General features: G+C 44.6%; 1 protein-coding gene across 1 annotated transcript; it reads right to left on the minus strand.

Moving 5' to 3' along the window:
- Positions 1-2,211: 2,211 nt before the first annotated feature.
- LOC136612057 (protein kinase C delta type-like) lies at positions 2,212-7,217 on the minus strand. Its single transcript, XM_066592139.1, has 4 exons — positions 6,827-7,217; positions 6,305-6,587; positions 6,086-6,214; positions 2,212-2,602 (listed from the first exon to the last, which is right to left on the minus strand). The coding sequence occupies exons 1-4, from the start codon at positions 6,979-6,981 to the stop codon at positions 2,441-2,443; spliced, it is 729 nt and encodes a 242-aa protein (XP_066448236.1). The 5' UTR covers positions 6,982-7,217; the 3' UTR covers positions 2,212-2,440.
- Positions 7,218-16,775: the final 9,558 nt, after the last annotated feature.

A 16,775-nucleotide genomic window follows, 5' to 3' on the forward strand; every position in this document is an offset into this window, starting at 1 on the left:
CAGTTTTTCTGTCTTTTTTAAAGTGGGGTGCCCAGAACTGGACACAGTGTTCCAGCTGAGGTCTGACTATATTTCCCCCTCTTTCCGTTTGATCATATTTTTCTTCCTTTTAACATGTGTGCAAGTTCTGTGTTCATCCATCCAGGTCTCTTTAAATGCTTCCCATTCTTCCTTCTTTTAGGGATTGTGCTTTGAGAATCTTACTTCACAATATTTCCCAACCTACTTAGTCATTTCTTTCCTTATGAACATCCAGCCATTGGATTCTTCCTATCCTCTTTCTGAGTTCAATAAAATCTGCCTTTCTAAAATCCAACCTTGAGGTCTGAGTTTTCTCAGGTCTTCATCCCCTTTTTATCCAAAATTCAATGATAACATGATCGCTGCCTCCTAAGGTCCCAGCCACCCTTACTTCCGCAACCATTCCCTCCCTGTTGGTAAGAATTAGGTCCAAGATAGCAGATCCCCTTGTTTTCTCTTCTACCTTTGGAAGATAAAGTTGTCAGCAAGTACGGATAAGAATGTGTTGGATCCATTACTTTTACCTGAGAGATTCCCAACAAATGTCCGGATAGTTATAATCTCCCGTGATCACTATGTTGGGCTTTTTTGAGAGCTTGGCCATGTGATGTAGAAAGAATTCCTCCATATCTTCTGCTTGTCTAGGCGGCCTATAGTAAATGCCTACAATAGTGTCCTTTCTGTTGTTCTCTCCTTGTATTCTTACCCAAACAGTTTCTACAGAACTCCCATGGTCTGAAGCTGGAATCTCTGTAGAGAAGAATGTTTTCCTAACATACAATGCAACACCTCCTGCCCTTTTTAATAAGGTCTATTTCTTACTGGTCATGTGAAGGAGGCCTTATACAGTGAAGCCGGTGGCACACGGGTGTATTTGCACACACAATATACAGATTATAGAACCTATTGATTTCAATGGGTTTGTTCACCAGCATGTATTTTTCCTGAGGATTTTAGTTGAAGAATAAACCAGCGCACCGTGCTCTATTCTCCTGCACATGTGCACAGCAAGAGGTCTCATAGAAGTAACATAGAGGGTACATAAATGTACACGAAATATGCTAGGAGATGCGTGAAACACTGCGCAATTGTACAGGAAAAAGAACACATCTGAAACGCGGGCAGAAAAAGCATCTTTAATTCTGTAAGAACACTACACTGGTGCACATAGGCTTATATGACGCTGGCATAAATGACATCTTCACTACATCCTGTGGTCAGTAGGATTACATTTGTATCCAATTTATATAGTTTTGTAACATTTTATTACTTTTGCACAATAAAAACAATTTAAAAATGGTGTCACTGCATTCAAAGATCCGGAACATTTGTGTTTTTCTGTCTACAGAGCTGAACCAATGACCGACTACTATAATTGGCCCAAATATAAAAGCAAACAATTACAATAAAAGGTCCGGCCTCCTCCACCCCTTAATAGCCGGCCATCTCTCACCTTATTTCCCTTTCGCTGGTGACGAAACCATGAGATGTCAGAGGAGAGGAAGAAGTACAAAATTCCCCTCAGCGGTAATCACCAGTAAATGTAATTGTATTCCTAATATCGTATGGAGTATAGATATAGTGTAACACTATACATGTAGTACCCTAGTATCTTATTCTGAGCATGTGGTGCGCCCGGTATGGTCCGGCACATCCTAATGCCAAACAGTTATATTCCTGGAAACAAATTTTATATTAATTTAAAAAAAAGGCCCGGCCTCCTCCACCCCTTAATAGCCGGCCATCTCTCACCTTATTTCCCCATCGCCGGTGACAAAACTAAACAATGTCATAGAAGAGGGAGAAATATGAAATTACACTCACCGGTAGTCAGCGGTAAATGTAATTGCAGCATTAATATCTTATGAAGTATATGTATACGGTGACACTATACATAGAGTATCATAATATCATCCTATATTGGGCATGTGGTGCGTCTGACATGGTCAGGCACATCCTAATACCATACATAAAAAGAAAAAAAAAAAAGGGTCCGGCCTCCTCCACCCCTTAATAGCCGGCCATCTCTCTCCTTATTTCCCCGTCATCGATGACAATACTAATAGATGTCATAGAGGAGGGGGAAATATAAAATTACACTCACCAGTAGTCACTGGTAAATATAATTGTATTTTTAGTCACTTATGGAGTATATATAAAGTGTAACACTATATATGTAGTACCATAATATCAACGCACTCTGCGCATGCGGTGCGTCTGACATGGTCAGGCACATCCTCACGCCATACATATTAAAAGAAAAACAAAGGTATACCACCTGTATGCCAGATGTAGAAATGGCAGTAATCATCCAGCTTGGTCTGATGGAATTGCTGGGCTGCTCCTGATGACATCATCGGTGTTCTTCTGCTTCTCTGGATGGTCTTCTTGGGGCTTATGAGATCTGGCTCTGATGATCTTAAAGAGCCGGTGTGCTGTCCAGGGTTTTCCAGTTAGTGCTGACAAATGAAAACCCTGTGAATAAGGCCTGGTGGTCTGCCGATATGGCCGAGTGGTGGGCTTCTGCTGCCTCCATCCTCTCGAGATTAAATGGTCGGGAGCCGCGCCGGATGTTGTTTGACTATAAGAAGAGGAAGCATAGGGATTTAGCTGGTATTATAACTTCTCATGACAGCACTGGATTACAGTTCAAAAAAACTAACTAATTCCTGTATAAAAATTTATCACCCTAAGGGCAAAGTCAGGCGAGCGTTTTTTTTGCTTTCGCCTATGTGCGCAAAAAAGGGCATGTCTGATAGAGCCAGTGGCTCCCTATGATTTGTTCACGTGTCCGTCTTTTACAGGCGCAAAATACTCATACTTGTAAAAGATAGGACATCCGTGCCCTGGGTGGGTCCGTGCGACGCAGAAAGATTCCCCACGGAGAGTCCCCTTATCACTAAACACTGTGACAGCACTGTCACAGTGTTCAGTGACAAGGGGACTCCCTGTGGGGATGAAGCTGTCACAGCTGTGGCAAAGGACCATGATGCCATCCCATTGCTTTCAATGGGGCCGTTGCTACTGCCGCTGGCCCCATTGAAAGCAATGCGATGCAGTCAACCCCCACAGTGACTTTCTGGGTAGGGCTTGAAACAGAAGCTGGTGTAAAAAAAAAAATGTGTATGTATATGTGTGTATATATATATATATATATATATATATATATATATATATATATATATACATCGCCTCTCTGCTGCTGTGCAGCTCTGGCGCATGTTCTCGCTGACTGCCGGCACTGCTCTGAAGCACTTTCAGCTGGCCGGGGATTTAAAAATCCCCGCTTCCTAAAAGAGCTGTGTCTGATTGGCTGAGCGCTCAGCCAATCACAGGCAGCGCTCAGCCATTCATTGAATGACAGGTGAGTGCTGCCTGTGAGTGGTCACAGCGTTCAGCCAATCAGAGGCAGCGTCATTGAAAGCAATGGGCATGGAGCTACAGTCAGGTGCATTTTGCACATGCATGCAACACTTTTTTTTGCGCAAAAAGGACACTCGTCTGACTGAGCCCTAAGGCCAAATGCAGATGGCCGGAGAGGAATCCGACTGTGAGATCTCGTAATGGAATCAGACCTTGTTCCCCAGCGGTGACCCCTGGCTTACCTGTCTGCTGTCTTCTTTCTTTGCTGTAGAAGTGCCGGCTGGTGTGCCGCCACACATGCGCAGTGCAGATCTCTTGCACCGGCGATGATGCAGATGTGTGGCCACTCGTTGCGGGATGGGCAGCTTCCATTGACTACAATGGAATTTGCCCGTGCGAGCCTCACACTAGAATAGGACATGCTGCGATTTTTTTCCCCCGGCAGCAGAAAATCGCAGTTTATTTCCGCTCGTGGGCATGGAAAAGTGTTTTGCTTAGCATGTCCTATGGGCAGTATTTGCTCCAGATCCCGTAGTGCAAATATGCCCGTGGGCATTGGGCTTAAGACTACTCGCACACGGACAAACTTAAACTTGTGTCTAAGATTCTTACATGGAACTCACATCAGCCGGCACACAGACACACCATCCATGCGCTGTCCGATGTGCCGGACATCACACATTATCATGTGCTATTCTTGTTCAAAAACGAGGCAGGAATGGGACATGCTGTAAATTCTATTTTCCATGAACTATTCATACGAGTAGAAAAAAGTCCCCTGTAAATATACCCGTTCTAATGAATCCGTTTCATTTTTGTCCAACTTTCTAACCAAAAAAATCAGTTCGAAAGTCAGATGGAAAAATCTCCCGTATGAAAGTGGCCTAAATCAGGTTACTGTAAGTTATCACTGATAGTCACAGAAATTCAAGTGTTCTTCCTAAACAATATTACAACCTAAACATTCAAGACATATACAGTATATACACCAAGGAAGCTCATAAAGGTGATATTAGGGCTACAGCCCACATCTAGCACCATAGTGAGGCAAAGACATATACAGTATATAGACAAAGGAAGCTCATAAAGGTGATATTAGGGCTACAGCCCATGTCTAGCACCATAGTGAGGCATAGACATATACAGTATATACACCAAGGAAGCTCATAAAGGTGATATTATGGCTACAGCCCATGTCTAGCACCATAGTGAGGCATAGACATATACAGTATATACACCAAGGAAGCTCATAAAGGTGATATTAGGGCTACAGCCCATGTCTAGCACCGTAGTGAGGCTTAGACATATACAGTATATACACCAAGGAAGCTCATAAAGGTGATATTAGGGCTACAGCCCATGTTTATCACCATAGTGAGGCATAGACAAATACAGTATATAGACCAACGAAGCTCATAAAGGTGATATTAGGGCTACAGCCCATGTCTAGCACCATAGTGAGGCTTAGACATATACAGTATATAGACAAAGGAAGCTCATAAAGGTGATATTAGGGCTACAGCCCATGTCTAGCACCATAGTGAGGCATAGACATATACAGTATATACACCAAGGAAGCTCATAAAGGTGATATTATGGCTACAGCCCATGTCTAGCACCATAGTGAGGCATAGACATATACAGTATATACACCAAGGAACGTCATAAAGGTGATATTAGGGCTACAGCCCATGTCTAGCACCATAGAGACATAGACATATACAGTATATACACCAAGGAAGCTCATAAAGGTGATATTAGGGCTACAGCCCATGTCTAGCACCGTAGTGAGGCATAGACATATACAGTATATACACCAAGGAACCTCATAAAGGTGATATTAGGGCTACAGCCCACGTCCAGCACCATAGTGAGGCATAGACATATACAGTATATACACCAAGGAAGCTCATAAAGGTGATATTAGGGCTATAGCCCATGTCTAGCACCATACTGAGGCTTAGACATATACAGTATATAGACCAAGGAAGCTCATAAAGGTGATATTAGGGCTACAGCCCACGTCTAGCACCATAGTGAGGCATAGACATATATAGTAGATAGACCAAGGAAGCTCATAAAGGTGATATTAGGGCTACAGCCCACGTCTAGCACCATAGTGAGGCATAGACATATATAGTAGATAGACCAAGGAAGCTCATAAAGGTGATATTAGGGCTATAGCCCATGTCTAGCACCATAGTGAGGCATAGACATATACAGTATATACACTAAGGAAGCTCATAAAGGTGATATTAGGGCTATAGCCCATGTCTAGCACCATAGTGAGGCATAAACATATACAGTATATAGACCAAGGAAGCTCATAAAGGTGATATTAGGGCTACAGCCCACGTCTAGCACCATAAAGAGGCATAGACATATACAGTATATAGACCAAGGAAGCTCATAAAGGTGATATTAGGGCTACAGCCCACGTCTAGCACCATAGTGAGGCATAGACATATACAGTATATAGACCAAGGAAGCTCATAAAGGTGATATTAAGGCTATAGCCCACGTCTAGCACCATAGTGAGGCATAGACATATACAGTATATAGACCAAGGAAGCTCATAAAGGTGATATTAGGGCTATAGCCCATGTCTAGCACCATAGTGAGGCATAGACATCTCCCATTAGTACTACTATGACGTTATAACATACCAAGCTGAACCAATACAATTTCTGCTTATACTTACTGGTACAGGAATGTGTGGTGGTTGCATCTGCAGGGCTTCTACCATGTCCCAATTGATATGCCGGAAAAACCTCTGGGCTCTGATGTCACCGTGGACCCCTAAGCGCGTCGTAGGATCTTCCCGGAGGAGCTAAAAAGGAAAAAAATATAATCTAGTGCTTTGAACTATTATTACTGTCCTGGTCTAGTATAACATGTATTACATAGAGAATATATTCACCTTCTTGATGATGTTCTTCGCCTCGATGTTGGAGGCATTAAATCGTCCTCGATGATACTTTGACCTGCGGGTAACCATGATATTAAGAATGATACCTAAGGCATACCAGTCGATGGCAGCATTGTACTCCTCCCCGCTCAGCATCTCAGGAGCCATGAAGTCCGGCGTTCCAGCATATCCGGAGGCTGTGCGGTCTCCATAGATGTCCTCGAGGGCCAACCCGAAGTCGGCGATCTTTAGATGGCCCGCTGAAGTCACCAGGATGTTATCCGGCTTGAGATCTCTGTGAAGTAGAGGAAACAATGGTTTATTCCCATTCATACTGCTAAGAGAGAATCTGTCCCATTAGCTGATTTACTTTATAAATATATGAAGATGTTACCTAATGTGCGCACAAACATCCAGAATTAATATACCTAAGTATGTTTTATATCAGATTCCAAACCATCTACTATAATATAATCTGGGATTACAGACCCGGCCTGAGTCCATCACACCTAAAAAAGACAAGAATATATTTACCGGTGGACGATGCCCTTCGCATGCAGGTGTTGGATACCGCATACAAGTTCCGCTGCGTAGAAACTGGCACGAAGGGGAGAGAAGAGAATTAGTATCCGGAGGCTGACAGAAAGCTCTGAAGAACACATAGTACAGAAGAGCAGAAGATCCACCATGTGAGGTTATTACTATAGACTGCAGGGATCACACATCTCATTCTTCATGCTACATGTTCTCTAATCCTATCTTATTCTGCATACTACAAACATGGGGATAAGGACTCCTGCACAGGGCAGCGCCATATGTGTTTGTGTTATAGATCAGTGGGCTCTCTGTGCGACACCCTATAGAGCCTTGAGAAGATATATCATCCACCGGAGCAATGCAATATAATGTTACATGCGGTGGAGCATGGAACTATTTTTTATTTCTTTTTGCAGATTAATGGCCGCCAAACAGTGCCGATATACAAGAACAGCCATTTCCCTGCTTTAGGTGCAGTCCTAAACAAGCACTGTGTGACTTAGAGTTATGTATAAGAGATGCTGCTATTACTATGTGAGATCCATGATCTACAGGTTCAGACCATATAGAGAGTAATAAGCCTAGAATTGGATAAAAGTCTTTTAACAAAGTGTTTCAGTACTAACATCCACTGACATAACTATATATTCTCTTCTCCATATAGGGAGTCCAGTACTATGAATAAAGCATTATAGTTGGGGGCCCTGTTACAGGTTTTACATTGGGGCCCAGGAGCTTTAAAGGGGTGGTCTCGCGAAACCAAGTGGGGTTATACACTTCTGTATGGCCATATTAATGCACTTTGTAATGTACATTGTGCATTAAATATGAGCCATACAGAAGTTATTCCACTTACCTGTTCCGTTGCTAGCGTCCTCGTCTCCATGGTTCCGTCTAAATTCGCTGGCAGCTTGCTTTTTTAGACGCGCTTGCGCAGTCCGGTCTTCTCCATTCAGCACGAGCCGCTTCAGTGTGCTCCCCGCTACAGCTCTTCTGCGCATGCGCAGACGAGCTGTCACTGCTCGGGAGCGCGCTGAAGCGGCCATTCTGCACCATCCTCTGTTAGAGGAAGGTGCAGAAACTGGAGCTGCCCAGCGGAGAAGACCAGCCCAGCCCAGCCGCCCCGAGAAGCCTCCCAGGTAAGTGATGGGTCGGGGGGGGGCTGCCGCTGCGCCGGGCTGCGCCGGGGGGGGCTGTCGCTAGGCCGGGGGGGCTGCCGCTGCGCCGGGGGAGCTAGCGCTAGGCCGGGGGGGCTGTCGCTGCGATGGGGGGGGCTGTCGCTAGGCCGGGGGGGCTGTCGCTAGGCCGGGGGAGCTAGCGCTAGGCCGGGGGGGCTGTCGCTAGGCCGGGGGGGCTGCCGCTGCGCCGGGGGAGCTAGCGCTAGGCCGGGGGGGCTGTCGCTGCGATGGGGGGGGCTGTCGCTAGGCCGGGGGGGCTGTCGCTAGGCCGGGGGGGCTGCCGCTGCGATGGGGGGGGCTGTCGCTAGGCCGGGGGGGCTGTCGCTAGGCCGGGGGGGCTGCCGCTGCGCCGGGGGAACTAGCGCTGGGGAGCCGGGGGCTAGCGCCGCTTACCTGCTGCCTGGCGGTGGGCGTCTGGTCGGCGGCTGCGATGCGTCCGGTTGCCATGGAGACACAGCTGGCGGCGTCTCGGGAGCGCGCACGTCGGGCTGAAGCAAGGGCTGTACACTTTGGGAGAAGAACCGGCGGCCATCTTTGGAAAAGTTTTTAAAAGTTGCTGAAACGCTGGAACAGTGAGTAGAAACCGGCTTTAAAAGTCATTTAAACGGGTGCTTAGTTTTGTATGCTGAATAAGGGGGACTGGGCAAAAAAAAAAATTAACTGCTTCCTCGAGACATCTCCTTTAAGTCACAGCTCTGCGTTAAGCAGTTAAGAGAAGTTGGGTGGCCCAAGATAATCTTTTGCACCCGTGCCCATGAGCCTTTAGCTACGCCCCTGCTAACATCCTATAAATGGAGAGTATAGTTGCAGCTTCTGAGTATAACACTCTATTCTATGTACAGTCCCTTAATAAATGGAGTCCATCATTGGAGCTTGTATGTGGGCAGTAAGGCTAACAATCTAAAGGTTCCTTTACACAGGACTACTATAGGTTACATAAGCGCCCAACAGCCATTTCATGAAGAGCCGCCCAACTATCGCCCCTGTGCTTTACAAGCAGTGGTAGTCGTTCTGTGAATGGAGGCTGAGCGGTTGAAGATCATGCTGACCCGCCGCCTCCATTCACAGTAAACAGGCAGTCATGCATTGTAGAACGATTGCCGGTTTACACGGCCGATAGTCGCTGGGTTTTTAGTTCTGCTAAGTGACTCTGACCAGTGATCGATTTCTCGCTCCATACCCAGTACACGGGATGGCTATTGCCTGAATTTGCTGCTTCCAGCGATAATTGCCCCGTGTAAGGGTAACTTCACTCATGTACTGTCCTCTTCATGTATAACCTACAGGGAGATGTTTATTAGCTTACGACTACATTACCGTGCACAGGGGCTGTCGAGACACCCCTTCCGCTGTAGAAGTTCATCGAAGTCTCCGCAGTTGATGTATTCCATTCCGAGCAGCACCAGGTCCTGCCATACAGAAGAGCGATACAAGAATGTGAATGTCTAGGATCAAGTTACCAAATGATTGCAGCGTCTTCATTCTATACAGACAGGAACTATCAGAGGTTGATCCAGGGATTATTCTGACCGCCATTATGGAGTCGGGAAGGAATTTTCCCCCCGAAAGGGCAAATTGGCTTCTGCCTCTTGGGATTATTTGCCTTCCTCTGGATCAACAGGGCTGACCTAAATGGACCTTGTCTTCATTCAGCCTCACATACTATGTTACTATGTTATACAGAGGCCATTCTCAGTTATTTCTCCATCATAGATGTAGACTATATGACGACGGGGGGGATGGGACAGTTACATGTATGATGGATCAGTAAGCTCAGTACTGGTGATAATAAGGCTGCAGCCCGGCCCCAGACACAGGAGAGGTGTAGCTTATACCTCATACAGCAGCCGTTCTCCATCTAGTTTCACTAATAATGTACATATAAGGTTTTCATGTTTGCATCATAGAGAAGACGCCATCTCAGTCGCAGTGGCATCCATAGACTATTTACAAACTGTTTGCCTACATTCACATATTTTTTACACAAAACCCTTTTTCCTTTAACCCCTGAAGGACCGGCCACTTTTCATGTTTTTATTCTCACTTCTTCATCCCTATTTTCAATACATACATTTTTTTCGCCATATGAGGGCTTCTTATTTTGCGAGACGAGTTGTGTTTTTAATGGTATCATTTAGTCTACTATATAATGTATGGGAACATTTTTACATTAGTAAGTGTGGTGAAATGATAAAACGCACTGATGCCATTATCCTGCAGATCTTACTGTGACATAACATTATTCTGTGGGTCGGTACGATAATGGCGATTAGCAAACTTATATAGATTTTATTAAGTTTTACTACTTTTAACCTGGAATATTAAATTTTCAAAATCCTTGGCACCAGAGGGATATTAATTTAATTTCTTTTATGGCAACAAAACTGTACTGATCTTTCATTGGCTGCAGTTGTCATGTGGTTTCCTGTGACATCATCTGTCACAAGCATCACCGGGAATGCAGCGGGCTCAAGGGCTGGATCCCGGAGGCTGCAGAGGGGTAAGTATATCACAATTTATTGTTTTAATACAGGGGGTCTTATTGAAGAGGAGTTTCCAGTAACTGGGCAACCCCTTTAATTTCAAGTGACACAAGCTGCCATTCAGCATGCTATGTGAGAGACAGTTACAAACTAATTACAATGAGAGCAGCCTGTATTGTAGAAAGGGGGGTCTGCAGACCCCCAGCTTAGGAGCCTGGTTGCAAATAGTAACTATTCAATACCATGATGCTCTGAAAATAAGACCCTGTCTTATAATAATTTTTGCCCCAAAAGAGGCACAGGGTTTTCTTTTCGGGGGATGTCTTATTAATACTAAGCTAGTAGCCATGGTCCGGGTTCCTCCCGATGGTCTGCGAAGTTCCGTAGTTCCGCCGGGCTTCCTACACTCCTTGGCCGCTGACAGATCATCACTTCCTGTTTGCAGCGTTCATAAATCCCGCCTCCAGGAAGCGATGGCTCTGATTAGCCAGCGAGCACTGCTGTCAGCCAATCACTGCAGTGCTCACTGAACCAACGTGACGGCTGGTGAGTTCAGACGCTGTGGAGTTTCAGCTACAGAATGTGCACCGACATTCTCCAACAATGTGCAGTACAATGTAAATGAGAGGGCTTTTAACAAACCCCATTCACTAACAATGGAAACAACCTGCAGTGGAGGATAGTCATGCAGCATGCGCCATCTGTCACAGGAAAGTCATGGATCTTCATTGTGGATTTCATTCAAGGTAATGAGTGACGTCCGCAGTGAAAATCAGCAGATTGACCCCCGATGTTTGCACATACCCCTGTGGTTTGCTTCTATGTTTGTATTAGGTTTTAAGTTGTTCAATTTGTGTCTCTAGAACTTTGATTAGAGTTCTTGCACATGTGTAGCACCCAGTTTTTGGTATTTTCGGTTGTGCTTGTTACTGTTGTTCACCTCGACATCCATAGACTCACGGCTCCTATATCCCTGTACAGATATACTAGGACATTAATAAGCATAGCATTGTACACCTACAAACTGAATAGCGGGCATTCATTATAATAAAGGTATTGTATATTTAACGGCCCCTCAGTGTAAAGTGGGGCCCATTGTGACTATTGCTATGTCAGCCCAAGATCTCTGTGGATGGAAATGTCTTACTGTTGCACGGCTCGCAGATACTTTGTATCACTACAGCATCAGGTGCATATACTGGTATTTGTTCATTTGGAAGTAGTCATAAATGTACCTTTGTCTGGAAAGCAAATTGTCCATGTAGAAGAAAGGGGCTGCCAGATGCAAGTTGTAGCACCCGCCGCTCCACCATCACGCGGTCCTCTCCATCGGTAAGCAGGCTTCTCTTGGCGATGACTTTTACAGCAAACTTCTGCCGAGTAGAGTTGTCTTCTGCCAGCACCACCTAGAAAAATAGTCATTTATGAAGAGGACAAATAGAGCAAATATCCGAAACTGATCTGAAGGTTGGATTCACAGTGCAGGTTTGCAGTGTGGATTCTTCAGCGCAGCTCCATAGCAATCTACAGTACAATGCATCTGGATGGAGATCTGTGTAACAGTGGGGAATTACATGTTATGTAGTAATATTAATGCTGTGTGCAGAGCAAGAAACATGTGAGGAGAAGACGCATTGTAGTTCCATCTTACTAACAGGGTCTCAGACAATGATCATGCAGCTTTGTCATCATCAGCCTCTTGTAGGATTCTACTATATTAGAAGTATCGCACGCGCTCTAGACTTTACATTGTGGACCGTTGGAGAAGCCAAAGTATAGAACCTCTTGTATCAGAACAATAAAGCAGAAGAGCCTGAACACATCACTTCAGTGTTTTGCGCTCTTCTCTGATGCATCGTATACATTATATATACGATTAGATATACCTGATGGATAAGGCTATGATCCCCCTTGAATATCATCTAAATGAAGTCATTACTGTAACAATCCACAGATAAAAATCCGTATGGAAAAATTTGCATGTTGTGGATTTTCAATCCTCATGTTTCAGAAATCTGTGACTTTTCTCCAGTTTTCACCCACTTAATGTGCTATATACTGGGTCGATGCACCTGTGATTCCACTGCACAACCTGTTTCACATTCCAGGTACTGTATATGCCGTGTGCAGGCACATCCTAATGGCATATATACATGTGAAAGTCAGTCCGTCCAATAGTCCAATCCATATTTCAGCCCCATTTGTGGTGGCATTCTCAATATAATACGTGTGCTATAATACAAATATTTTTGAACCCCTTAAAAGGGTTGTCGGGGATTTTTACTATTAGTAGAAGCGCAGATAGCGCTGTGAACATTGTAGCAGCCTGGGTTGGTACTGCAGACAGTGAATTCAGGGGGAGCTTTGCCTGCAGTACCAACCCAGGCCTCTGTATTATGGACAGCGCTGTCTGCTTTCGGCACTGCCAGCAGGCCCAGTCATTAGCTGTATTTACTGCATAGCAGGAGTTTGGGGTTTATATTATGTCTGTATATCTTTTTATTCCTGTATTTTTTGGGGGGTGAGACCTAGAAATGTCAGCATTGTTTTTTGGGTTTTGTTTTTACTGACTTTACTATGCAGCATAAATCGCTTGAGAACATTATAGTTCAGATCGGCACGATTAGAGCAATACCAAATTTATACAGTCCTAATGTTTTACTACTTTTGCAAAGAGGGGCATACACTGAACTCACAGGGCCCGACAGCAGAACTCAGAATTAAATTAGGGACAGCATATCTATAACAGCGGCTCAGCTCTAGTATACCTCTAATACAATCATATCATAGAGACGCTAGATTCTACACTGTGATAGTGATTACAGTGCTGTTACCTCCAGTGATCACATGTGACATCTCCTCTGATTGATGACTTCTGCTTTCGTTTTTGTTCTTTGTCTGGGCCCAGAATTCCACTAAGATTTATTCTTGCCAAGATTCATCCCTGCACATTCCCCATCCTACCACTAGCTCTCACTATCTCTCCATAGTATTGGTGTCTCCTCTGTGGCCCCAGAAAGTACCGCTGTCCCCTCTCTGTGTCCCTACAGACTACTGGCGTCCCCTCTGTGGTGCCACAAACTACTGATGTCCCTTCTGTGTCTTCCCTTTTCCCTGAATGTCCGACTAGCAGGTGCAGCATAAATCTCTTTGTAACCTGCTGGTAGGGGGCGCTGCTCTCTCAGGCTTCTTATACATAGCTGAGCGCGATATCAAGTCATGAAACCCAGACTGATATCGCACTCATCAGCGTGTGATTTACCCAAGGACCCGAGGCGTTTTTCTTTGGAAACGCCACCCATCACTTCAGGTAAAGTGCAGGAAGGAGGTGGAGAGGAGAAGGCGGCTTCTACACTGATGGATCAGGATCAGCAGGAATGTAAGTTCCAGACTTGTGAAGGGGAAGGGATGTCCGCAGACGTAACCGCTCATCTCTAGTTATAAATATTAGTGGAAAAACGGGTAAACCAGAAATAGTCAAGAGAAATCACACTGGCATGTTCATGTCAGGAATGCCAACCACACTTTATAGATATGTTGTAGTGTGATTCATATAGAACCATTGCAGTGGTAGGTGTATATTAATACTTACCAACTGGCCTGAAATGTTCGGGAGAATCTAGGAAGAGAAGGCAAATCACCCGGGCACCGAACCTGTGAATTACACTCGCCTCTCTCCCTCTGCACCCCTCTTCATTGTTGGGCATTGCTGGCAAGTGAAATGAAGTGCAAGGAAGGAGAGAAGAAAATAACAACAGGTCCGGGGCTTGTATTCAGGTCTGTATAAGGTCTGTGTGATGTCAGAATAAAGCAGGGGAGGGGTGACGGCTAGTCTGGGGGTCTGTATAGAAAAACAGAAGACCACATGGTCCATGTCTACAATTGTAATATTTCCTTATCATTATTCGTTAAATGGGTCCTATAGACTGTATTAAGTCAGTTCTGGTCTAGGGTTTGTACTAAGTAGGGTCTGATCTGATATTTGTATTCATTCCCTAAAGGGTTTTCTGCTCTTTTTTGACTGATGACCTTTTCCCTAGATAGGTTATCAGTACTGTAGTTGATGGATGGGCATCTGCTGATCTGGACCCCTGTCCATCAGCTGATCGTCCGGCCCACTGTCCGGTGTAGTAGGCTGGATGTTGTGATCACTGGTCAGAGGAGGAAGTCTGATCTCTGAACATGAAGTGTAGGAGCAGCGTGGTGCTGACATTGATTTCAAGCCAGCGCTCGGCCTACGACCATTTTACTGGTGATGAACTAGAGGATGGGTCATCAGTTAAAAAAGTGCAGAAAACCCCTTTAGTGACGAGTCCCTTTAAAGCCTTAATGACAAACCATTTCCAATTCTTTTCATTGCCCATTCCTAGAGCCATAACATTCAAATGTCTCCATCCCCATAGCCGTACTAGGGCTTGTTTTTTTGCATACATGTATTATATAACTTTTATTAACATTTTTTGTGGGAGGGTTGAGAAAAAAATCAGACATTTCGCCATTGTTTTCTGGATTTTACTTTTCAGGTCAAGCATGCAGAATAAATATTGTGATACATTATTCTCTGGGTCCGCACGATTCGGGCAATACCAGAATTTTTTGTGTTTTGCTATATTTGTACAGTATAAAGACTTTCACGTTTCTGTCGGCACCTCCCAAGAGCTATAGTGTTTTTATTTTACCACCAACCGAGCTCTATGAGAGCTTATTCTTTTGCAGAGGAGCTTTAGGGCTCAGTCAGACGGCGTATTTTGCTGCGCATCTTATTTGCATTTGCGATCCGCATCTATTAGAACCAATGCTTTTCAATGGCAGCGGTCACATGTCTGGTTTTTACCAGCGCACAAAAATGTGCAGCGGTAAATCTAGGACAGCGGATCTTAAAACGCAAATAACTACGGTATTCAGGATTTTTTGGATGTGAAACTCTGCTGTCACATCCAGGGGTTTCACCTGTGGTCAATGGGGCCAGCGGCGGCCCCACTGACATACAGAGAAGATCGCGATCCTCTGTTATAGCTGTGACAGCTGTGGTTGAGGATTTATTCATCATCACTGAACACTGTGACAGCTGTGGCAGAGGACCGCAATGCTATCCCAATGCCGTCACAGTGTTCAGTGATGAGGGGACTCCCTGCGAGGATGAACAAATCCTCGGCCACAGCTGTGGCAGAGGACTGCCATCTTCTCTGTATGTCAGTGGGGCTGCTGCTGCTGACCCCATTGACCACAATGGGAAACCTCTGGATGTGACAGCATCCAGGGTTTTCACATCCAAGGAATCCCCTGCTGCGGCTGTGACAGCCGCAGCAGGGGATAGCGGGCAGCGCACTTTAGTCACGCATAAACGCAGCCAAGTGCATTTTCTCAGCGTGATGCCCGCTTTGGTCACGCAAATATTTGTGCATTTGGGTTTTGCGCAAAACAATGCGCAGCAAACAAACGCCCGTCTGACTGAGCCCTCAGTCTTCATTTATCTCATTTTTGGAAAAGATAATCACTTTTTATTACGCTTTTTCTAGAATTTTAATTAATAAAATCAGCAATTCTTCTTCTTTTTTTTTTCAAGCTCTTCACAATATGTCAAACCCTTATATTGTGCAAAAATAATGCCATTTTCAATAAATCCCTGTGTGTATTACTTATTGGTGCGAGTCAATATGCAATATGTGTGTCATACTAAATGCATACAAAATGTGGGTGCCAATCATTCAATATGATGATAGTTGAACATGCATATAGTATAATTATCACATGGATAAGGTACCATGTTATATTCAGTTATTGTACAGTGGAAAAACAAGATAATTTTCCCCATGGCGGTGAGCGTAGTTGCGCATACAGACGGGTGAAACCGCCCTAATAGTGCTTCTCAAATCCAACCCACAAAGATGAAATAGGCTTGAACACCACAAAGATGCTAATAAAACTCTATAAGACCCTCGGTAATCATGTGAAACCATACCCTCAAGAGAGATAACATTATAAGATCACGGCGTCGGCATTAGGAGTCACTTACATCACACAGTCCAAATTACATAGGTACACATCGCCAAAAAACTAACATGCCAAAACATTTAAAGAGGGTCCAGAGATGACTAAATACAAGAAAAGTCATGCAAAACAAGATAATACAAATGGGAGGCCAAGACAGCAGAGAAAAAAATATTTACTTATAATTTAAACCCCGCCCCCTCCATCACCCCACCCCCCCTCCCCACAGAGCAAAGTAGAGTCCAGACATGATCTTAGGCAAAAGATCTAAAAGTCCTGAGGACAGTCATAGTG

This window comes from Eleutherodactylus coqui, chromosome 1, assembly GCF_035609145.1.
Source record: "Eleutherodactylus coqui strain aEleCoq1 chromosome 1, aEleCoq1.hap1, whole genome shotgun sequence".
Lineage (NCBI taxonomy): Eukaryota > Metazoa > Chordata > Amphibia > Anura > Eleutherodactylidae > Eleutherodactylus > Eleutherodactylus coqui.